At 40.2% G+C, this 26,043-nt stretch overlaps 1 protein-coding gene across 4 annotated transcripts in view; it reads right to left on the bottom strand.

The window, feature by feature from the left end:
* The window catches only part of nckap1 (NCK-associated protein 1), a 197,991-nt gene that overhangs the window by 65,473 nt on the left and 106,475 nt on the right, over positions 1 to 26,043 (bottom strand). For all 4 annotated transcript variants that reach the window (XM_048534158.2, XM_048534159.2, XM_048534160.2 and 1 more), the window contains 5 exons: positions 19,456 to 19,537; positions 19,256 to 19,314; positions 14,232 to 14,377; positions 8,982 to 9,114; positions 353 to 472 (listed from right to left, as the gene is read on the bottom strand). In XM_048534158.2, coding sequence (XP_048390115.1) covers positions 353 to 472; positions 8,982 to 9,114; positions 14,232 to 14,377; positions 19,256 to 19,314; positions 19,456 to 19,537 — 540 coding nt within the window. The remainder of the gene's footprint in view (positions 1 to 352; positions 473 to 8,981; positions 9,115 to 14,231; positions 14,378 to 19,255; positions 19,315 to 19,455; positions 19,538 to 26,043) is intronic.

Here is a 26,043-nt window from a genome sequence, read left to right as displayed (position 1 = left end):
AATTCCAAAAGTACGAGAATAGCAATTGTTAATTTTTTCCAGAGTTGTGCCACTATGGATTCAAGTATAAACAAAGTAGAAATTGGATTATGTGATAGGTTCAGCAAATTTCAAGGTATGTAAAAGGTAAATAGGTTATTTCTTCTTTCCTAAGATTACTTTAATATTGCAGTAATTTCTCTAAGCCTCAAACAGCTAATAACACCAGTATTAACCTTTCTAGAAAACAATAATGACATTAAATTTTCAGAATTTAAAAAGATGTTTTGCAAGGTTTGATATAGGAATTTCATAACCCAGTTTAAAAAAATTTGCTTTTACCCAAACAATATATAAAAAACTGGAACATTACCTGGTCACTAAGAGTGCACTGTTCTGTACATATGTCTGTGATGAGATTGCGGGCTTGCTTAGCCATTTCATCAAGGAACATGTTGCACAGGGACAGACTGCGATCTCCAATGTGATGCCTCTACAGTAATTCAGAAATTGACAAAACTGTAAATGCACATTGGAATACAAACAAATATACTGAATGATGAACATAAGCGGGGATAATAACAAACGGAAGTTAATGGTGCCAACTTCAGATTTTAAATAACAGGACACATCTGCACACCTAAACCAAACATAATTTACCTCAGGCAAAACCAGCTGGTTGGTACAAAAAAATGTTTGCATCATGTTAGATCAAGGAACTTATACTACTGCCACCTTTCATTTTGGCACTAATCTAAAGTGAAACCTCTCCAACTCACATCCATTTCACTCTCCCTGGAAAAGGAAAACTGTGTCCTTGTAAGGTCTGATGAGATATGACTGGGTGGGGTCAACATGTAGACCAAGATATCATCCGACTGGTGAATATCAAATTCGCGAATACAAAATTTGTCTAAATTAGGAGGGAAAACTGGACAATACCTAGTAAACCATGTGGACTATTTCATGTGGCAGTCTTAAAAATAATAAAATGCAACTTATACATTAAAAGTGCTGTCAACTGCTTGTTCTGCTTTCCTTTCCGAAAGATAACACATGTAGAATGTGCTGAATGTGCTAAAGTGCAAAATTATGTACTACTTGCCACTGAGTACCTATATTTCCAACAGAACACTACATTATGGATTAATGAAATGCAAGCTGCTGCCTACATTTCTTGAAATTTAACTTGACAAACTTTCAATGCCATTCTTGTATTCAAGTGGAGATCTTTCTGGTCATGAACCCATCTCCCATGGTGACAAAACTGAAAGATTTGAAGTGTGGCCGTGATATATAGTTGCTAAGATGGAGTTGTACTTAAACAAACAAACCAAACAAGTGCAGCTGCTGGAAATCAGAAACAAAATCAGAAATTGCTGCAAAAGCTCAGCAGGTCAGACAGCATCTATGGAGAGAAAGCAGAGTTAACACTGCAGGTCCAGCAATCCTTCTTCAGAATGGCCTTCTTGGCTCAATGTCAGAAAATCCTACCTGATTAACCACCTTGCACTTTAAGATTTTTCATCTGCAAAACATAACGTATCTAAACATATCCGCTAGTTACTCATTTGGACATATTTTCTAAAAATCGCGAGGAGCTCTGACCCTGTTTTGGAGAATTAGATTACTATCAAGGATAAATATTGGCTACAACTCAGCTTTTTGAGCATTACAAGATATTCAAGACAGGGTATGTTTTGATGGCTTTAGAGTAAGCCCTTTTTACTTGTGACTCTTGTAAGCAATGCCTCTAAGCACAGAATACAGGTATCTTCTGTTATCTCAAATTATTTTCCCATCAGATTATTTCTCAATGTATCTTAGAACAGAACTCAGAAAATTAAAAGGCTATCTAGTTTTGATAGTATTGAAGGCTTGTGCAAAAAGTTAAGCTTCTCTACTCGTCCAAAATGTTGACAAGTAGCATACAATCTAAAGCTCTTGTGAATCATTACCATGAGGATTCAATTCTGCAGTGGGAGCCTCTTAACTTGAATTCAGCTTTGGTCTGGAGTACAGGGCTTAGAAACAAATCCATTTTATGGGCCAGTCTATTGCTGTACTGAGCTTTATACATGGCCTCTTGGCTGAATTAGGGGGATTTTTAAAGCAGCATGTGCTTTTCATGGTCAATGTCTAAACTGATCATAAATTGGCACTAGAATAAACCTTATAAGAACTCAAACAGCCCATCAACAATGTTATCCCCACCAAAAGACAGCTGTACAGTTATTGCTGTGACACCTTTGAGGTTACAACTTGAGTACTGTACCCAAGGATGAATTGGGATTGATCCAGATATATCCATGTTATTGCAGAAAGCATGACTACAAGTGATGGAAGTTACCAAGGCCAAAATATCAACCAAAGCTGATGGACAGCCAGCCTGCGTTTGATCTTCATTAAGGGCCACTGGTTGACTGTGAAGGGAATCATTCTATTTCTTGGCCGTTATTTCAAATAGTGGATAGAAGAATTGCCCATTAGTCTCAGTGGAAGCAGTTGAATTTCTGCTGAGAGATAGTAGGAACTGCAGATGCTGGAAAATCTGAGGTAACAAGATGTGGAGCTGGATGAACACAGCAGGCCAAGAAGCATCAGAGGTGCAGAAAGGCCGACGTTTCAGAAATAGCATTTCTGAAGAAGGGTCTAGGACCGAAACGTCAGTCTTCCTGCTCCTCTGATGCTGCTTGGCCTGCTGTGTTCATCCAGCTCCACACCTTGTTATCTCTGAATTGCTGCTGTTTGACTTATCAAACGGTACTTCTGTGAAACCACTGGAGTTTTTCAACTAATATTATGTGAAACAGATTTCCCGTGCTGCAAGATAACAAGCCACAGAAAACATATCTAAATACCTCTTTTAAAAAGCCTCATTAGGAACTTTAAATTTTACAAAAGAGCTTTAAACTTTTGGTCAAAATTTTTCACGCTTTGCAAAGAATATTAGGCAGGAGACACTTTTTGCAAAAGACTTTCAGTGAACCACCCCCATAACAAATTTGCTTAAATCAATAATTTTGGATGGTCGTGAGTTGTATGACCCAGTTAGTTGCTTCCTTAGGAGACAGTCACTTTTTCTTCCTTTATATTTGGACTCCTATTTAGGTGGAAAATTTTTGGTGCATAATTTCTGGTGCCAATTGGGAACGAAATGACCTCAGTGACATTGCGGTGTGCGCGCACTGGATGATACCAAAATGTCAAACAAACAGTAAAAACTGAAAGAACTGTGGATGTTGTAAATCAGAAACCAAAACATAAATTGCTGGAAAAGATCAACAAATCTGGCAGCATCTGTGAAGAGAAATCAGAGTTAATGTTTTGGGTCCAGTGATCCTTCCTCAGGATTGATGGTAGCTAGGAAAATATCGGTTAAATGCAGAAGATAGAGTGGGGGGGAAGAGTGTAAGGAGTAAATGATAGGTGGGATAGAACCCAAAGAGCCAGGCAGACAACGGAATGGATAAGGATTGGGCTGGGAAAATGAATAACTGTTAATGTAGACTGTTCGTGGTTAACAATAGGTAGTGTGTAACAGCAGGCTATTTGATAGCCAAGCCTGGTGTGGGAGGTTGAGGGCTAGGGCATGGGAGTACTCAGGCCCTAAAATTATTCAACTCGGTGGTGGGGGGAAGCGGGCGGGGTTCTGCAGGGTCTCCATGGGCTTTGTTGGAACACTGCAGCAAGCTTGAGGCAGAGATGCTGGCCAGGGAATAGGGTGTTAGATTAAACTGGCAGCCAAGGGTCATTTTCGTGGGCTGAATGTAGATGTTCTCCCTTCATACACCCATCCCCCACCAAGGTGGTCTCAGGGCTCTCTGTTTCTTCTTGGAGCAAAGGCCTGAACAATCCTCACCCACCAACACCTTCCTCTTCGTCTGAGTGTGCCCTCACCCTGAACAACTTCTCTCTTAACTCCTTTCATTTTCCACAGGTCAGAGGGGTGGCCATGGGCCCTAGTTATGCCTGTCTCATCATGGGGTATGTGGAACAATCCTTATACCAGTCCTATTCCAGCCCCTACCCACAACTTTTTCTCCAATATATCAATGATATCATCAGTGTTGCTTTCCTCTCTCATCCAGAATTGGAAAAGTTCATCGACTTCACCTCCAATTTCCACCCCACGCTCACTTTCACCTGCCGAATCTCTGACTCCTCCCTTCTCTTCTTTCAACATCTCCGTTTCTAATTGTGGGGATGGGCTGGACATGAATATCCCTATAAACCCACTGGCTCCCACAGTTACCTGGCCTATACATACTTGTACCCTGCTTCCTGTAAAGACTCCATTTCACTCTCCCAGTTCCACCATCTCCAAAGCAAATGCTCTGATGAGGTCAACTTCAACAAAGAAGCCTCTGAAATGTCCAACCAAGGATTCCTTAACACCATTGTTGACAGGGCCCTCAAATGGGTCCAACTCATCTTCCGCACTTTCACCCTCACCCCCTCATGAATTGACCCAAAGCTGCTGAACTTCAATCACTTTCTACAGGCGTGTTTGCTCTGAATTAGAGTGGCATTCAGGAATTCCCAGATGCTGCAGGCGGCCATCACCAGTCCTGCCATTCATTTATGTATTAATCAATTAATCATTATTACTATGGTGTATTATTTTTCAAACGCTAACTGCACTACCAATTTGTATGTTATGTCAGAACCTAAAATAGACGAATTTTAGCAATTAGTAGTAGCTTGTATTAAAGCAAGAACCAATAGTAGTCGGCCGCATTGAACGTAACTCGGTCTTTGACTTCCTGATTTGGGATTCTTTTCTCGTTGCATCCTGTCAGCCACACAGACTGCCTCTGCACTCAGAGGAAACCCGTGCAGACACAGGGACGATGTGCAAACTTCACACAGTCACCTGAGGGAACTGAACTCAGGTCCCTGGTGCTGTGATGCAGTAATACCAGCCACTGAGCTAGTGTCAGAGATAATGGGAACTGCAGATGCTGGAGAATTCCAAGATAATAAAATGTGAGGCTGGATGAACACAGCAGGCCAAGCAGCATCTCAGGAGCACAAAAGCTGACGTTTCGGGCCTAGACCCTTCATCAGAGAGAAGGGTCTGATGAAGGGTCTAGGCCCAAAATGTCAGCTTTTGTGCTCCTGAGATGCTGCTTGGCCTGCTGTGTTCATCCAGCCTCACATTTTATTATCTTACACTGAGCTAGTGTGCTGGCCCAAGCCTGCCCCAAGGATTTGTGCATACAATTCTGGGCACTACCTTACAGGAAGGACATAATTTCTAGCAAAAGGACAGAGGTGATTTGCAAGAATTTTCCTGGCGGCTTGAAAATTGCAGCCTAGAGGAAAGATTGTTTTCCTTAGAACAGGGGAAGCTGAGGAGTAACTTAATTGGGGTATGCAAAATAATGTGAGAGGTGGATAGGGGAGATCTAGTTCCTCAACCAGTGAGATCAATTATGGAGGTGCACACATTTCAGGTGACTGGTAGAGACAGAGAGGGGGTTGAAGAGAAACCTTTCCACTCTTTGGTGGGTGCCTGGAATTCACTGCCAGTTTGGTGGTTGAGACAGGAACCCTCAGCATATTTAGAACAAACCTGGATCTGCACCAAAGACTACAGAACAGGTGCTGGGAAGTGGGATTTGAATGGGTACCTGGATTATTCAGTCAGCATGCCCGAATGACCTCTATCTGTGCTGTAACTTTTCCGCAGTTCTACTTGCCACTTTGATATGCAGGAACCATTCCAGAGAGTGGGAAAAATTGTTGCAAGAAGGCCACCAATGTATTATTTCAACAGCTGACTTGTTCAATATCTGTGAGAGTATATCATCAAATCCAAGGGATTATTCCAATTTAAATCCCATAAATTTCTCTTGTAGTTTTTTTCAGTAATACCTTGTAGTGACTCTTTTACATTAGTCCTTTATTGTCTATTATATTTGGTAAGTTTTTAGTGTTTGCCTATGTGAAGACAGCCAAAAAAAATTTATTTACGCTGTCTGCCATTTCCTTGTTCTCTGCTTGTAATAGAGCCAAAATTTGTTTTTGCCATGCCTTTTCATATACACAAAGAAGCTTTTGCAGTCTGTTTTCAAGTTTCTTTCTTGTTTATTATCATATTTTATTTTACTCTACTTAAATTTTTCCCCAGGTCTTCCTTAACAGAATTCAGTATGCTCCCAATCCTCAAGCTCATCACTTTTCGATCTCTTCCTATCATCTATTTCAATTCTTTACTTATTTCATTACTCATAGTTGGATCACTTACATTGCTGGGCTTTAGTACATTAAAATAATGTATTTTAGCTGGAACCCATGTCCTAGTTCCTCAAAGTTTAAGACATTGCCTGCCTAGTCATATATTTTAACATAGTTTCTCAAACAACTCAAGATAATTTGCACCTCATACATTTATGCTTTGCTTTGTTTAAATGTAAGAGCAAGATTCTGATAGAACTACGTCACTTTCAAACTTGATGCGAGATTCTACCATATATGGTCTCTCTTTTCTAAAAGCTACTTTTCAGCAAGATTGTTAATTTGGTCTTTTTCATTGTGCAATGAGATTTAACAAGCCGACCTAGTTGGTTCATAAATGTAGTGCTCTAGAAAACCGTCTTATATACATTCCAAAAATTCACTCTCCACAACAGAACAAATTACATCTAAAAGTAGATTGAACCACCCTGCTACCTATTTCTGTATTATCTTTGTTATCTGCACACCTAATATCCACGTTGATACAATGATTTACATGACTATTCTGTTCACTGGCCTACAATTAACTCCCAATGTTTTCTTCCCATTGGATTTTTTCGTTCAACCCAACCAGATTCTATACGTTGAACTTCAAAATGATGGTCATCTCTCACTACAGTACTAATGCCCTCTAATTAACAAGGCTTCCACTACCCCTCCAATTTAACACATCCACGGACATTCAGATTCCAACAGTGGTTCTTTTGTAGTCATGTCTCCATAATGGCTATCAGGTCATACATATGAATTTATACTGAAGCTGATAATTCATCTACATTATTGCAAATTGCTGCAGGCAAAGCAACTGCAAAAATAAGCCCTTTTTACACGCTTTTCCCAAACTCTGGCCCCATCTGCTGGCACACACGTTTCCGAACACTCTTTTTCCTGCAATACTCTGATTATGCTTAGCTTCAGTGTGACCTTGGTCTATCACGATGTCATTTCTCTTTACTTACACAGTATTCACCTATGTGACCTATTTGCCCTCTATTTAGCTTAAAGCTCTGTCAACTTCTCTAGTTACAGAAATCATTATAACACTGGTCCAGCACAGTTCAGGTGAGGCACATACCAAGTGTACATCTGGTGGCAGTGTCCCATGAACGGGAAGCTACCTTTCCCACACCAGTCTCTGGGCCATATATTCATCTTTCTCATTAGCACATGTCTGAGGTAAGAATTCAAACATTACATTTGAGAATCTGCATTCTAACTTGGTGTCTAGCTCTTCACACTGTTTATAGGGCTTCTTTTCTGGTCTACCTCAGTCATCTGGCTACAATAACTGGATTTTGATTCCCACGGTAAATTCTTATCTAGCTCAAACTCTGGCATTGTACAGGCAATATAGCTCTCTGGATTTTCATTCTTGGCTGCAGAAAATAACTACCATCACTACATTTCTACTTACTTTCAACTCCCCATATTTCAACAGCTCCTGTACCGTGGTGTAATGGTTAGTCTGCTCAGCCAAACCACGACATTCACTTTTGTCCATTCAAGCTACAGGAGCTTCAAATTTGTTGCTTAATTGCGGTAGCGGAGGCTTCTCCACTCCATCAATCCCCTTATCTGTCTTACAATCACACTCTTCTGTTCCTTACCAGTGAACAAATCAGATGAGACAGACCCAAGAGGTGTGACCGTCTGAGGAAACAAAGTTTCAGATAATTTTTCTCCTCCCTGATACATTACAATGTCCGTAGCTCATTCCCCTGCTCAACAGCTGAGCTGAAGCTCCTCAAGGTGCAGATGATTACTGCAAATGTGGTTTCTACGGATCTCAGTGCCATCAAAGAGATCTACATGCTGCAGCCATATCAGATCATCTATACTGGCACTGTTTTCTCTTGTAATTGAACTCAACTCTCTCAGTCACCAAAATCCTGGCTTCATGCTGTACAATCAAATGGCATTTACCACCAGGCTTTCATTTCCATTCTTTATACAAACTTCCTTTCAATCACCTCACAAAATCTATTCTGTTGGCATGGTCTCAATTTTAATAGAGAACTTGACAACATTGTTTTAATAAAAGGTTTGTAAGACTGTGGAACACCCAAGCAGAATAACTGGAAAAAGTAAGATTTAAGAATAGATTAGTGGGTGAAGGAAAGAGGATTGCAGGATATGGGAACAAGGAGGTGCATCAAGTAGGGGCTGGAACATGGCATGAAGGATAAACACTAACATGGACCAAGTAATCAGTATTTGTGTTGAATTACAAAGAAATTGCAATGAAATGTGCTTTTCTTATTCAGAAAATATAAAGTGGTTCTGGATGTGAGTTTGCTCACTGAGCTGGAAGGTTAGTTTTCAGACGTTTCATCACCATTCTAGGTAGCATCACCAGTGAGCCTCCGATAAAGCGCTGGTGTTATGTCCCGCTTTCTATTTATGGGACATATATGGGACATAACACCAGCGCTTTATCGGAGGCTCACTGGTGATGCTACCTAGAATGGTGATGAAACGTCTGAAAACTAACCTTCCAGCTCAGCGAGCAAACTCACATCCAGAACCTCAACCTGAGCTACAAATCTTCTCAAAACTCGCTAATATAAAGTGGTGACGTAATTACAAGGAAATCTGACTTTGCAAGCATCTCAGTTCAATGTGCTGTTATCATCAGAAAACCACAAATCGAGGTGAAAGATGCCACAAGTTACTTTTAGATCGACTTACAGGTACATAATCTTTGCTGAAAAAAACTTGGTATTTTGTACTATACCGAGGTCAAATAAAAGCAGCCTTACCTCTTCAGGGCACAATTCATGAGTGCAACTCATAAAATGTGTGCAGACCAATGGGAAGGCAATTGAATATCGTGACTGCGAGGGCAACTCCAAGCACTGGTGAAACATCTTCTCAAAAGCACGACTGTAAAAACTTAAAAGTATTAAGCAACATGTCAATACATTTCCACATAATCAAATGAAATCTGATACAAAATTTGACCCATTCAGCGAAAAAATTCCCAGTAGTTTCCTATATGATGTGAATCATTCTGTTTAAAGTTTAAACTTGACTGGACTTTGGTCAGGTAGGGATGGTGTTGGCTCATGATCACATTTTTACTATCAACACTTTTTTTAAGAGCATAAAATTTGTTAGCTACTTACAGAGCTCCCCAACCTTTCATGCTAATCAAGACTTGTTTAATTTTGCATGTGGATTAGAAAATTGGTTACATCACTGAGTGGGTTGCAAACCCAAAATCGTTTGAATAAAAGCTTGCACATAATTGGTTGACAGGATAACTGGAGGTAACTGCTGGTATTGTTAATGTCACCATGGATTACTATGATTTGTGCATCAGCAAGTTTTTACTGCACCAAAATATTTTGATGTCTAAACAGCTTTTACATTCTATTTTTTAATATATATAAGACAACAGATGCCTGACAAGCGAGTTGCACAGTGGACCAGCATACTCTATTTTAACCCCAGTTCTGAGTTTGAAATCAATTCAGGCTAATTGTTTGGAAGTTTTGTTTTGTGATTTATAAAGACTCCAAATTCTAACAACTTGCTATGAACCAGCAATTTGAAAGATCACAGGAATGGATGACATGGAAAATGTAAAAGTCACTTAGTAAAACACATTTGGATGAAATGGAAATTGCTCAAAACCAATGTGAAGCAAAAGCAACCTTGCCAGAGTTGAAAACAGACAATAAATATAAATTGGTAGATGATAATATCGCACAATGACAAAAATGCAGTTTCAGGCTAAATTATAAATGAGAGAAACAAAGCTAAATTTATGCCAACTGAACTGAAACATATTCTCACTTTCAACGTACATTACTCTTTTGTTCCCTGTGTCTAAAGTCCAGATTTGCATTGGAGTGTTTTGCATCACAACTCAGTTTTGTTGCTGCCATTTTTTCATAATTGCTATGTGATTGGTGATTTCATACATTTGTCAAATACAGGATGCTCTGGTGCACGGATTTTGCATGCACATGCCAGTGCTGATGTTGTAATTATGCAGTAAAACATCAGCGAAGTAGAGAACAGTGCCAACTGGGATGGGGGTGAGGGGGAAGGTTCCCAGGCCCCAAGAAGACCATATCAAGCAGACGTTCGCCTGCACATCTGCTAATGTGGTATACTGTATCCGCTGTTCCCATTGTGGCCTCCTCTACATCGGGGAAACCAAGGGGAGGCTCGGGGACTGCTCTACGAAATACCTACGCTTGGTTCGCACTGAACAACTGTGCCTCCCAGTCGCAAACCATTTCAACTCCCCCTCCCCTTCCTCAGACGACATGTCCATCTTGGGTCTCCTGCAGTGGCACAACGATGCCACCCGAAGGTTGCAGGAACAGCACCTCATATCCTGCCTGGGAACCCTGCAGCTAAATGGTATCAATGTGGACTTCACAAGCTGCAAAATCTCCCTTCCCCTACCCTATCCCAAATCAGACCAGGTTGTCCCCACCTCCCTCACCTGTCCTTCCCCCCCACCTATCCCCACGTCAAGCCCCACTCCCACCTCATCCCACCCCCTTGACCTGTCCGTCCTCCCTGGACTGACGTATCCCCTAACTCCCCACCTACATGCACCTTTACCGGCTCCATCCCCGCCTCTTTGATCTGTCTGTCTCCTCTCCACCTATCTTCTTCTCTCTCCATCTTCTATCCGCCTCCCCCTCTCTCCCTGTTTATTTCAGAACCCACTTCCCCTCTCCCATTTCTGAAGAAGGGTCTAGGCCTGAAACATCAGCTTTTGTGCTCCTCTGATGCTGCTCGGCCTGCTGTGTTCATCCAGCTCCACACCTTGTTATCTCAGATTCTCCAGCATCTGCAGTTCCTACTTGTCTCCAGAGAACTGTGACTTCGGCTGGATGACTTCCAATGTTTCACATTGAGAGAAAGGGAGCTAGTAATATTTAGTCAAATAGTTCATATGTGCTGTGACATCAGTAGATGTCTGTTGGGGCAGCCTTTTGGCTCTGGGACATTAATGGTTTTAAACAGAATACCATTAGCTTCAACATTACATTGCGAGCTCCAAGCGCTGCATTCATACCAGTTGAATGGTGAGGACAGCAAAGTCCCAGTTCTGCTTCCTCTGCTCCTCTCTTCGGACAAGAGAGCCCCACATGGTATAGGACCCAGTGCTTCCTCTGCAACGTCAGCTTCTCACTTCAGATTTTGCCGCTGGCCCCAAGCCCAAGTCTCAACAAGTGGTTAGGGGCACATCTGGTAATGGGGTTGGTGATAATGGGAACTGCAGATGCTGGAGAATCCAAGATAACAAAGTGTGGAGCTGGATGAACACAGCAGGCCAAGCAGCATCTCGGGAGCACAAAAGCTGACGTTTCGGGCCTAGACCCTTCATCAGAGAGGGGGATGGGGAGAGGGAACTGGAATAAATAGGGAGAGAGGAGGAGGCCGACCGAAGATGGAGAGAAAAGAAGATAGGTAGAGAGGAGAGTATAGGTGAGGAGGCAGGGAGGGGATAGGTCAGTCCAGGGAAGATGGACAGATCAAGGAGGCGGGATGAGGTGGTAGGTAGGAAATGGAGATGCAGCTTGAGGTGGGAGGAAGGGATGAGTGAGAGGAAGAACAGGTTAGGGAAGCAGAGACAGGCTGGGCTGGTTTTGGGATGCAGTGGGGGGAGGGGAAGAACTGGGCTGGTTTTGGGATGCAGTGGGGGAAGGGGAGATTTTGAAGCTTGTGAAATCCACATTGATACCATTGGGCTGCAGGGTTCCCAAGTGGAATATGAGTTGCTGTTCCTGCAACCTTCAGGTGGCATCATTGCGGCACTGCAGGAGGCCCATGATGGACGTGTTGTCTGAGGAATGGGAGGGGGAGTTATAATGGTTTGCGACTGGGACGTGCAGTTGTTTGTTGCGAACCGAGCGGAGGTGTTCCGCAAAGCGGTCCCCAAGCCTCCACTTGGTTTCCCCAATGTAGAGGAAGCCACATCGGGTACAATGGTTACAATATACCACATTGGCAGATGTGCAGGTGAACATCTGCTTGATATGCAAGGTCATCTTGGGGCCTGGGATAGGGGTGAGGGAGGAGGTATGGGGGCAAGTGTAGCACTTCCTGCGGTTGCAGGGCAAGGTGCCGGGTGTGGTGGGGTTGGAGGGGAATGTGAAGCAGACAAGGGAGTCGTGGAGAGAGTGGTCTCTCTGGAAGGCAGACAATTGGGTTTCTTTGTTTTGCGGGTTTGGAGGTGAGGAGCAGGTGTCCTGTTAATAAAACTTACTTTCTTCAACTATTTTTACACAAATTATTTGTAAAGTTTAAACATTTAAAACAGCATCTCATTGTACAATGTACTCTTGCGTTAACGGTTTGGAGTAGACATCTACATGAAGTAACTTTTGCCAAAATACAATGGACTGTGTGGGTTCATGCTGCATTATTTTTATTGCCTGGCTTTCTTCAAAAGGGAAATCGGTTATGGCTCTGTCAGAAACATGCTTTTGGACTAGATGATTACAAATCTGGATCATACAACACAATGAAGTACCAAGGCTCTGCACAGCATGTTGGACCAGTGTACTCCCAGGTGCTTGCTGTTTTTCCTCCTAATTTACTAGAATAAGGGGAGAGAAAAGGAGAGATTAACATCCGAAAAGGAAGCAGAGCCAAAGTTGATTGAGTTTTTTCAAAATGGAATCCAGAAGGAGACAGAAATAGAAGCAAAATCCACAAATAATATGAAAATTTCTTATGTGGCAATCTAATTTCCAAAATGTTATTTTTTTCTATGTGATTTTATTATTGCATCACAATATGGGACCTGACACAAGAGGCCAACTAAAAGATGGGGCTAGAGAGGAAGACTCTAGCAGCAGGTATTTTGATAATAAAAATCCGTAGAAAAAGACTGGAGAGCGAGTTATGTCCATGTATAATATCATGATCTTATTTCTCTCTCATCATAGTTATTTTAACAATAAAGCAAATGTCAATGAATTAATTCCGAATAAATCTTAATTAACCTCAGCCAAGCCCATGCTACTGGATGCAGTCAGAAAAAAGAAGATTTCAGGTAAGTTTAGTATCTTAGGAAAGAACTCTTTTTCTCTAAATTAAATCATTTGTTGAGCAAACTGTGGCAATGGGCTTCATGGTTAATTTTGTACTCCCATTCTTGAATGGTGCAGTTTGTAGTCTCAAACACATGCAATTTGTAAATTACTAGGGACATCCAAATTACTTTCTTTGCGAACAGGAATTTAAAATCCACATACTTGATTTCTAAACAATAGGTAGCTGTGGTGAAGGAATGCAACATTTGTAGACATTATGAAGTAAATGATGAGAATGTGGCAAACACAAAAATTACATAAAGATAAATTTTCTGAATTTGCACCTTGATTTTGAAAAGAAATAAATGCTAATGGTTACTGTTCAAATGATATTCCTGTCAAAATTCACTTGCAATTATTCATGAATTCCCATAAGTAACATTGAGATAAATGAGAACAAGTTCAATTTTAGTGACATTGCGCATGTATCTAAACAATTCCTGTAATACCTCTGTTTTGTGCCGTCTCATCCTAAAGATCACATTGCTGTACAGTATTCCAACAGTACTGCACAGAGGTCGGTATACACTATGTATTCAAGTCTCTGAACGAAGTTTGATACATGATTCAGAACACTGGTATGTCATTGCTCTAATTGAGCCAAGCCTAATACTATACAAACAAACATCTAATTTATTTACCCAGTTCTCACTGGAAAACTTTTAAGTATTATATACAAAAACAAAGATTAAATGCCATTCCAAGCGTCTACCAAAATATCGAAGTTTGAAGCTGAGGAACGTGCATACAAAGCTTATTTTTTTTCCTGTAAAAGAAACAGTTCTATAGTCTTTTCTTTAAAAAAAATGCATCTAAATTTAATCTACTCAAGTTTAAAAAAAAACTTAAAACACAGGTATGTGAATTTTTACTAAAATGTTTTCTGCTGCTCCTACTCTTTTGCACTAAATTAACAAGCTGTTAAACAGAACAGGCACTCACCAGAAGATAGAGAGATCTGAAGTTTCCACCAGCATTTCAACCAAAGAATCCACCATTTTTGTGTGGAAAATAATAGTGTTCATCATTTTTCCAAGTTCCTTGTGGTCAGACAGATTAAGAGAAGCCTTGGAAACACTAGTATATGCCTGAAACAAAAAAAGAGTACATTTTGGATAAAATATACTTTTATGGAGATAAAACCCAATTTACATTCATATGCCAATTTTCCACCTCCCCTTGTCTCGTGCATATTGAGTTTTCTAAACATGTAATTCCACAACTACTTCAATGCTTCAGCCAAGGCACAACTCTTTGGGTCACTGACACAGAATAATACAAAATAAGTGGCCATTTGCTCCATTGTCCATTTTCCTGCTCTTTGCAAAAGCGACCCAATTAGTTTCGGTTCCCTAACCGTTTCCTCTAATCCAGCAAACATCTTCTACATTAAATATCTCCCACTAGAGTTTGAAAATTCTTCAGTTCTGAAAGCTTGCAATGAACTTGGAACTTTAATTTCTCTATCGCCAGCAAGCACAGTATTCTGTTTTCATCCAATCAAGTACCTACTTGGTTCCCTACTGATACTCAGAATTGCTCACAATATTTAAACTCTAAGCTAACCAATATTTAATAACATTCAGCACAATTTCCTCGATTATGCATCCTAGGCCTCTAGTTATAAAGTCAACAGCCCCAATGTGTTTTTAATAAAATAGCATTTTCAACATGTTCTGCTACCGACAAAGATTTATGCAAATCTTCCCTCGGGTATCTCTGATTCAGCACACCTACCCCTTTCAAGTATATTGTCTTACCTCACCTTTCCTATCAAACTGAATCAGTTTGAACTTTGCTGCTTTAAATTTCTTCTGCAAGATAATCTACAAGATCAAAAAAAACGGCTGCCCAAAAGCCCATCAATGAGATGTTATGATCCGAGTTGATTCTATTACTGGGAAAGTCTGATCCTAAAATTAAACCTGCCTTGATAGATTTTTTTTTAAATGTGCAAGTCTCAATCGAAACGGATATACGTACGGCTGCAGATTTGGTTTCAACACCAAAACAGAAGTTTATTACGCAGTAGAAATATACCACAGTTTAAAAAATTTAAAAACATACTTCAAAAGTCCCATCTACTCCCCAATGCCATTACTTTATAATCAATCAAAATTTAGAAGAAAATTCCTTTCCCAACTAATCTTTTGACTTAATTGTTTCTTCTAAGTTTTGGACTCGTGAGCTGCGTGGGTCTCTTCCTTTGACCACTCCTGCAACTGAGCTCGCAGAATTTCTCAACTTTCAATAACCAATGCAGGTTTATAACCAAACATTTCTGGCCTGAAAATTTCACAAACTAAACTCTTTCATAGAGACAACTTATTACTTTAACTGCTCTGAACAATCTTGTTTTTCTGGGAGAAATTACATTTATATCTAATTTCAGTCAGATCTCCTTCATGCTGCCCAAAAGCTTTGCAGTCTCTGGGACATTGTTGATCCTTGATTATTTTAAACCTTAATGTTTTCCTAATTGGTTACGATGTCCAGGTCAATCTATCTCATTACAACAAATCCTAGCAGGACCATTCTACACTGTGGTTAAGTCGGCAACCACGGGTGTAACATTTAAACTGCAAAATCAGAAGGTCACACTGATGTTATGCAATATATTGCTCTAAATTAGTGACACACAAGTAGAAATTCATTAATCACGAAGGCATAGTCTTATAGATAATGATATTTTTAAAACTAAATAAGTGAAAATACATCAATAACTGTAACCCTTCATTGCACCAAAGAAAAACGCAACCATCCAGTGACTGCTAAAATAAAAACAAAAACAAGCACTGTAAGTACTCATCCCATCTCTAAGCATGTGTAGGTAAATAAAGATTTTCAACTGGGATTCTGACAAAACAATCTACTTTCTTTACCAATAAGAGACCTAATTTTCTTTGTCTACATTTTCCAAATATCTAGCATTTGAAACTTTCCCATTCATACTACCAATGGTCTATAGCATTCTAAGTCATAAATCAAATGTTGGCCTCTAGTTTATTAAAATTAGCTGGTTGTAACAAGGATACATGTTCATCCAACTGTGGAAAATTTGTGGTCAAACATATCTGCTTTTTAATAATAAAAACTGGATCCAAATTGTGAAGAAACTTATCATTAAGTAAAATAAATGCTTAATTAACTTATCATATCTCCAGAACAAAGTTAAACATTCAGCAATCGGGGATAATAAAATTAAAACAATCTGGATTTTTTGGTAAATTTAAAAATAATGTTTATAGATAAATAAGAATTAAGTAATAACATCATAGCTAGCACAGGAGGTGTAGCTGCTTAGTCAGTAACTGGTGAGTTTTCTTAAACAATAAGTTTAGAAGTCTAATAAAGAGAGATATGGATTGAATATCATGTTGCAAGGGAAACTTCAGGGTGAGTGATGGTTTTTGGAGTTTCAATTGCAGCTGGTGTCACTGCATTGCATCCATGAGATTGGGCGTTTTGTAAATCCTACATTTATAAATGTGGTCAACCTGCTGCCCTACAGTACGTAAGCTGGCAGGAAACGAGTGACCACCAGCCGGTGAAGATAGTTCAGGTGCATTAATCCCGAGCACATCTCGCTCTCCAATCTAGTGTTCGCGCATGAATATAGATGACAGTGATGGTTCCTACTGGCAGTGTAGCCCGAACCTAGTCCAATCATGGCCAGCTGGATAAAATGCAGGCAAAGATTGGTAAACGACAGTTAGGGCAATAGACCAGTAGTTGTGTTCCACCTTAGTATAAATATTGGTAATAAGAAGTAATTAGGTCTTGTAGGCAGAGGCCAGTGAATGAGCAAAGAAATTAGCAAGCTTTGGTAGAAATCTAAAAGTAGTAACCTTCAGGTTACTCCCAATATCGCATGCAGGTGAATATAGATTTAGAACAGTCGAACAGATAAAACACCTCACTGGAGAACTGGTGCAAGATGGAGGGCTTTGGATTCCTGAAACATTCGGGCTGGTTCTGGGAGATGAGAGTCTGAGGGTTAAGGTCAGTGATTTGCGCCTGAACTGAACTGGTAACTATGATCTTGGTGAGTGATTTACCCGTGTCATTGGGAAGGGCTGAAACTCACTTGACAGGGTGTTGGAACCAGGAGGTAATATCAGAGAAGAAAGACAAAGTAAACAGGAGATTTGTTGTGTGACATGAAATATAGAATAGGTGTGAACGGCTGTTTATTGGATTGGAAGAGACTATATATCGTGGTGTTTCCCAAGATTATGTGTTAGCACCTTTGCTTTTTTGATTTATCTAAACCCCTGGACTTGAGCATACAGGGCACCATTTCAAAATGTGCACGTCAAAGTTTGGAAGTACTGTAAACTATGAGGAAGATGGAGTTAAGTTTGAAGAAAATGGAGATGGAATTGTGGACAAGTGGATGATGAAATTTATTACAGGGAGGTGTGAAGACATTCATTTTGATAAGAACAAGGAAAGACAATATGAAGAATGCAGTTTGAAACAGTTCTAGGAGCACAAACATCTGGGGGCACATGGACACAAATCCTCTATGATGATACTGCAGGTTACCAAAGCACTGGAGAAGCAAACAGGATCCTGGGCTTCAGAGTACAAAACAACGAAGTTAGGATAAACTGGATAAACCATAGTTTGGTCAGTTCAGAGCACACACTTTAGGAATGATGTGAAACCATTAGAATGGGTGGAAAAACAATGCATGAGAGTAGTTCCAAAATTGGTGGATTTCAGCTATATGGATCGATGGGAGAAGTTAGAATGGAAATCCTTAGACAAGATTAACGAGATTTGACAGAGCTGTTCAAAAATCATGAGGTATCTGGAGTGTGCAGCAAGGGACTATTCCCAATGATAGAAGGAACTGGAATCACAGGACACTGATTAAAACTGATGACAAGAGGAAAAAGCAGTATCATGAGCAAAAATATTCTTACTCGCATGGTTAGCATCTGTAATCCACACCCAGAGGAGATGGAGGAAGATTCAATTAAGACTTCTATTTTAAAAAACTGAACATTATCTGAAGAAAAAAAAAAGGGCAAGGAGATGGGAATAGTCCTTGAAGTGGAGTTCAGTAAGTTGACCTTACAGAGAGTCGGTTATAGAAATGATGGGCCAAATGGCCTCCTCCTCTGCTATTACCATTCTACGACCACATAAATTGACGATAAACATAATGGCTTGTGATTTTATTGCTTAACTTGGGGTTTTACTAATAATGGTTGATCTGAACTGCAGTAAATTCAGTCCAAATAAACTACTAAATAAAAAAAATTAAATCAATTCTTTTTTCAAATCTGCAGCCTATTAGTCTTATATTTTCCTCTGCTGCTAGATTGCTAGCACTAACAATCTCTTCACTATGTATGCAAATCTAGGAAAAAAAAACAGACAGTAAAAGTTCTATCAAGTCTGATCCAAATACTAACATAACATTCAAGTATCATGACCCTCAATACAAAAGAGGCTACACATATCCAGGGCAGTGCATGTCAGCTAAATGGAGGGTTTAAGAATAGGTTTCATAAAATCCCACTTCAACTCAGAGGTGCACGAATTCTATCTTTCCAGCTATTCCCCTTCAAAACAAATACATTGAAATGCAAAACAGTTAAAATTACTTCAGTTTTACTTCCAGTGTAACACCATGTACTTTTAATGCTGTTTACAGATCACCTTAAATGAGAATTTATGGACAGATCTTCAAACAGATGTAAAATAACAAGCTGGGTCTTCAAGTTCCTAAAAATATACTAATAAGTTAATTCTTCTAGTTAGTCAAGAAATAGTTTTTGCTTTGACTGTTACAGATATAACACGTTATCACTGGTGTGAACTAACTCAGGAGAGTAAGGAAAAGATGTAACAAGACCTTCCGTACAAATAGTTTATGCCTTTTGCAAGTTTCATTTGAGCACATATTAATGTTGTTGCAACACAGTCATCCAATAAGATCACACTGTTCTTACCTGCAGCCTAAACCAGTCCAGTCTCATTCCTCGGAAATCAAATACTTCTCCATCTTCAACTACAGTACAAAAAATGTTTAGCATTACACAAGAAAAATGTCATTTCATTGTGGAAAATAAAACAATTCTTGATTCAGGCTCAAAGAAGGCAAAATGTTGAAGTATCTGTTAAAATGCATCAAAAGTAATGATTTGTTCACCTTGCTTGACACTCAAGGAAGTCATAGTGTTCACAAAGGAAGACATAATGATGGATTCATCTTCTGGGCACACAGACAAGTTCTAGGATGGAAAAGTCACAAAAATATTCATTAACATAGTTATTCTGCTTTTTAAGCAGTGATAGAAAGGACAAGATGGAAGGGAATTGTATACCAAATTCAACTCACTAAAGGAGGCTCTTACTTTATTGGAATCAGTATAATGTTACCACTTCAGTTTGTTTTTGTTTTTCCTATATGACAGAGGAACTCAAGATTCCACTGTCAACATTACACCAGTGAGTTGAAAAAATCCACAAAACCAGAAGCACGCTCTCACAGTTTTTGCAATTAAAATGAATGGTTATAAAATTATACACCTTTTTAACAGATATTTTGACAAGCAATATTGAGACTCCCAAGCAGCTGCATGGTGCAAATCTTAGAGGAAATGTTGCTGGATATTTGCCAGCTGCGTTGGGGCAGTACCAGTGTGGGGAGGGGTGGGTGTTTTGGATCTAGATCGGGTCGCTGGGCGAAGAGTTGTGTGTAAAGCATGTGCAGTGGAAGGGGAGTGAGGGAATGTCAAGTGCAGACTGGATGAAGAGGGGAGTGTGTCTGGTGGCAGGGCAAGTGAGTTCAGTTGCAGAGGTACCTGAATGGATAATCAGAAGTACGAACAATGCTTTGGTCTGCTGATTGACATGCCAGAGCTTCCCTGTGGCCAAATGAACCTTGTTTAATAGTTAAAGCTTTCTTCAGTAACTATTTGTTTAATTCCATCATAACCCTCCAAATTCTCTCCAAATTACAAGGACACTTTCAGAGGCTTCCAGGCACAGATGAATTGTCCACAGAATCTTTACCTTCTTGGACAACTCCTTTCGAGTCCGCTATGATGGGGATTCAACAGGGTGCCCATATGCAACACCCATCCATGCCTGAATAACTACAATCTGGCTGTCAGGAATTGCAGGCCAATGTTTCAGTTCTAGCTTACCTAGCTAGTGATAAAGTTGAATGACACCTTGTTGCCTAAAATAACATCAAAACAGATTGTACAGATAGCCCCAGATGAATCCTACAGAATTCATATTCAGAATCCTACATCAAACAAGCCTGATCCACAATATGACTTGTAATTCACCTACTTGAAGAATCCAAATGCAGTAACAGCATTGCAAATTTTTGTACAAAAAAGTCTCACATTTAACCTTCAATTTGCAGCCTTCCCTCCCACGTCATAAACCCTGCCATAACTATTTACTCACTCAATGTTGGATATTGCTTTCTATGACTAATTTCTTTCATTACTGTCTCACTGTCTTACATTGTGATAACCATCAATTCAATATCTCTTGCCCTGGCCAGGTGACCATTTCATCATATAAACTTTTCATTGGCTCCCTTCTGCATGTTTTGATGAAAGATCATAAGATCGGAGAGTTAACCTTACTTTTCTCTCTCCACAAGTGTTAACTGACCTCCAGCATTCCAGTATTTTACATTAAAATATCAAAGAACTTTGACTGATGCAGGTATTATTTTGCAAAGAACTAAATTAAGATCTCAACTGGAAACGAGCGCAGATTTAACTGGGTATATTTTCTAAGTAGCTTGCGTAACATTGGACAAAAAGAAGGGACCCCTGAACACAATACAAACAGGCCATGACTAATTCATAATTTACTTAGGTCAGTGTTGAATTTGGGTGCTATGTGGGCAGTAAAATGAAGTGGAACAAAACAATACTACAGGGCATTAATGTCACACCTTGCTTTATAAGCTGTATTAGTAGTTGACTGGTTGTGATTAGTCAAAGTTGTTCTTATTTGGAATAGAACAGTGATTTTACAGCTAATGATCTTGCAGATGATCACCCCGCATGTTTTCAGTTTTCCATGTAATGAAGCAGCAATTTATCTGCACTCCACTCAATCTAGTCTACTGTATTCACTGCTCACAATGCGATCTGCTCTACAGTGGGGAGATAAAACAACGTGGTAGCTCAATGGTTAGCACTGCTGCCTCACAGCACCAGGGAGCCAGATTTGATTCTGTCTGTGTGCACATTCTCCCTGTGTCTGTCTGGGATTCCTCTGGGTGCTCTGGTTTCCACCCACAGTCCAAAGATGAGCAGGTTAGGTGGAATGGCCATGCTAAATTGCCCCATGGTGTCTGTGGATAGGTAGGCAAGGTAGACTCACCACGGGACACGCTGTAGGGTTACAGGGATAGGGTAAGCGTGTGCGTCAGGGTGGGATGCTGTTCAGAGGGACAGTGTGAATGCAATGGGCTGAATGGCCTGCTTCCACAATTTAGGGATTCTATGATTCAACGAAACACAGACTGGGGGACCACTGTGCAGAACACTTACACGCTATCTGCAAAAATGACAGAGCTTCTAGGTGCCTGCCACTTCAACATGCCGCTGTATTCCCTGGCCAATATCTCTGTCTCAGGCTTGCTGTAGTGCTCCAGCAAAGCTCAGCACAAGCTGGAAGAACAGCATCTCATTTTCCATTTGGGAACCCTGTGGCCTTCTTCAGGACTCAATATCAAGTTCAACAATTTTAGGGTTTGAGCACCTTCTCCCATATCCTTACCCCACCCAGCAAGCACCAGACCTTGGCATTACGGACTGCTACCACAAACCACCTCTTGTTAGCCACTAATGGTCCCCATTAGTACCTATTGATTCTCCCAGGCTGACCTCTGTCTGTCCAACTGTTCATCTGTCTCTGGGCTCCGTCTCCACCTACACCTTGCCTCGCTCCCTGCCCACGCACTACCTTCAGCATACATACCAACCTTTTCCCAAGTACAATCGGTCAAGGCCAGACTTGTTAAGTAATTCCAATAATTTATTGTAAAACATAAGCACAAGGTTATATCCAAGACAGACCATATTCAGTGATTAAAAAACAGGCTTACTTTCAAAGAAATGTGTACTGAATTAACATGAATAACTCAAAGCAAAATCTAAATAACTGCAAAATGGGAGAACAAGTGAATGCTATGCACTTGCATAAACAAAACAAACTGATGCAAAGATCTTGAATTACATGCGAGAGTCGTTCAACTGCAGCAATAATGTCACCAATCAAATAAATCTTTCCACGGAGGTACTCTGTTAACAGATCTCCCTGTCAAAAGGTGAAACTGCACACATTGCCAGTGCCCACAAAGATCTCCACATCCCACATATTTTGCATTCTTCCAAATAGGATTTTGAATCCTGGCCGCGGCAGTGAATGATCAATGCAGACTTTCAACCAGCGATGGCACAGGAGATGTGTGAAATGGAGCAGTACAGAAGACATTCTCCCCTCCCACACCAGTCCATGCCTTTTACATCATTTAGTTCAGTATTCAGATCAGGTTTAAAGACCTTCTTGTGGTTTAGTAAGCAAGAGAATGGGCAATAGGTCGATGTGGTTGAATGTGGGGGTATTTTGGCAAAGTGCTGCCTGCTCTCGAGGGGTGAAGATGAGAAAGAAAGGGAGATTTAGTTATCTTCAAAATAACTGATTAACATCAGAAATGGAAAAATCTCACGTTTCCAGGTTACGATCCAGCTAACCACATATTTCCTCAAGGGTACAACACTGAATGTTAGCGCAAGACACTTTTGCACTGTGTCCTACAGAGTACAAATCAGTCCATCAGGTAGATTCAATGTTCTGAACAACTGCAGCACTTATGCAAGTTAGGACTTCCAGGCGCATATCACAGACCAAAGTCAGGGTTCCCTACTCTTCATTTCAAAGGATTTGGGCCATAACTTAGTTATAAAGTAGCCTCTAGTCTTTTCGATATCTGTGATGTGCAAAAATGCCAAATGAAAATTAGTTGATCACTTTGACAATGAGTTGAGAAAAGAAAGCTTATTTGAAAACAGAGTCACTCCAAGTAGTTTGGCGAGGCACAAGTGTAAACTGTCAAAATAAACTGTACAGCAAACATTTTCCACAACTGGAAATTTTTAAAACACTTATTTTATGTTTTGGACACTGCACATGATACAAAATAAAACTGCGTTTTCAAGCCCTTTGTTCCGCCCAGTGTACAATTGATAAATTAGCAAGATTCATACTCCATCTACTGGCCATACAACACTGCATGTAAAAGTTCCAGGAATACACCTCACTTCATTCAGAAAATAATTTCTCAATGGTTCCTAAAGTTTTAACAAATATTTCATAAACATTTTACATCACCAAGTCACTAACAGATGACATCGGGTCTTTGCCTATTGAGATTTGTCTTTTTAGTCTCTGTATTACAGATGTGTTAAAACATTATGCACAAGATCGATAACTCATGCTTTGACACATTTTCCTGCCCCAGTAATTACAGAGGTAGGATGCATGTGAGCACAGAGGGAAGCAAGCAGATGCAATGAAGTAGAGGGGGAAGGGAAAGACAGGGGAAGCTGTTGTGAGAAGACAGCGCGCATGAAGAGGCAAGTTCAAGTATAAAGGCAACAAAGTGGGAGTAGGAAAGTAAGACCTCAACACAAGCATATGGCATTTTCATGCAACAAACTCTTCAAAACAACACTTCAAATTGATTGAATGTAGAGTGTGAGACACAGAATGCAACTGAAGCACCACGTTGCACAAAGAACATGCAAACATGTGAACGGGACCCCAGAACCAGAAAATATATACGACTCACACCATCATACCTGTCGACCAAGAAATAGCTATCCAAGCTAAGCCTATCTTACAGCCTTTGTTCCCTTGCCCTGTAGGTTATAATGCTTCAGCACAATCCCAAATATTTTTAAATGCATTGGGGGTTTCCGCACACATTTAGAATGAGGTGTGTTTTGGATGTTGCCCCATCTGCCTGCTCAGGTGGATGCAAAAGATCCCACAGCATTATTTCAAAGACAAGCAAGAAAGAGCCAAGATTTAGTCCTCAATCCAAGTCACAGAAATGATGTAGAGGTGCCAGTGTTGGACTGGGGTGGACAAGGTCAGAAATCAAACAACACCAGGTTATAGTCCAATAGGTTTATTTGAAAACACAAGCTTTCGGAGTCTTATCCCTTCTTCAGGTATTAGTCTAACACCTAAAGGAGTGAGACTCTGAAAAGAGAGATAACAAGGTGTAGAGCTGAATGAACAGAGCAGTGTCACCCTTTTTTGAAGAAGGGTCTAGACCCAAAACGTCAGCCTTCCTGCTCCTCTGATGCTGCTTGGCCTGTGTTCATCCAGCTCTACAACTTGTTATCTCAGATTCTCCAGCACCTGTAGTTCCTACTATCTCTAAGACTATGAAAGCTTGTTTTCAAATAAACCTGCTAGACTATAACCTGGTGTTGTTAGATTTCTGACCAAGTCACGGAAACAAATTATTTCATCACCATCTCATTGATGTTTAAAAGAAGTGCAGATGCTAAAGGGTCATCGGACCCGAAATGTTAACTCTGACTTTCTTCATCACAGATGCTTCACTTTTCCAGCCACTTCTGTTTTTGTGGCTTTATTCATGTTTTCTACATAGCCAGCATGACATCTTTGCTTTGATATTCTAAACCTTGGCTAACAAAAGTATGTACATCATCTTAACTACCTGCTCTGTCTACCACTTTTATGGATTCATGGACATGTATACAATGGTCCTTCCACTTCTCAAGTGTCCTACAATTTACTGTGCATCTTTTGGTCTTGTTTTTCCTTCCCAAATGCGCTTTCCTTCTGACATTTAACTGACCAGACTGATAGCCTCTGGTTGTCTGCAACTGTCTCCCTCAGCAACAACTACACAAGCATTTTTCTGTATTATCTTTAAACTTCTAAATCAAGCTCCCTGCATTTAAATCCAAATCATTGATATATAAAGCATGATAAACAAACAAACAATCTAGTACTGAGCCCTGCAAAGTCCCACCAGAACAGCCTTCCATTCAATTTGCAAAAATACCAATATAATACAATATAGCACAAGACAGTCCTCCTGACTGTCTGCAAATTGGCCAATTTCGGTGTCATCCACAAACTTACCATTCAGACCACCTACATTTTCTCCAGATCATTTAACTAAAAAAAAAGTCCCAGCACTGATCCCTGCGAAACACCACTAGTTACCGATCTTCATGCAGAAAAGCACCTTTCCACTACTACTTTCTAAGACCAAGCCAGTTCTGTATCCATCTAGCCAGCATACTCTGGATCCCATGAGACACTATCTTTTGTACAGCCTGCCATGAGTTAACGTATCAAATGCCTTACTAAAGCCCACGTAGACAACATCCACTACCCTTCCTTCATCAATCATTCTTGTCACCTCCTCAAAAAACTCAATCGAGTTGGCGAGACATAGACTTCACCAAATAAACACATGCTGCCTATGACTAACAAGTCCATTTGCTTCCAAATGTGAATAAATCCTGTCTCTCAGTATCTTGTCCAACAGCTTCCCCACCATACTTCAAGCTCACTGGACTGTAATTACCTGAATTTTCTCTGTTTCCCTTCTAAAGGGAAAGAACAAAGTTGGCCATTTTACAGTCCTCAGGAACCTTGCCTCAGGCCAAAGAGAATGCAAAGATATCTGTTAAGCTACTTCCTCCACTGC

The sequence above is a fragment of the Stegostoma tigrinum genome, chromosome 7 (assembly GCF_030684315.1).
Source record: "Stegostoma tigrinum isolate sSteTig4 chromosome 7, sSteTig4.hap1, whole genome shotgun sequence".
Lineage (NCBI taxonomy): Eukaryota > Metazoa > Chordata > Chondrichthyes > Orectolobiformes > Stegostomatidae > Stegostoma > Stegostoma tigrinum.
Note: the sequence above shows the minus strand (reverse complement) of the source record. Positions and strands in the feature narration are given on the sequence as shown.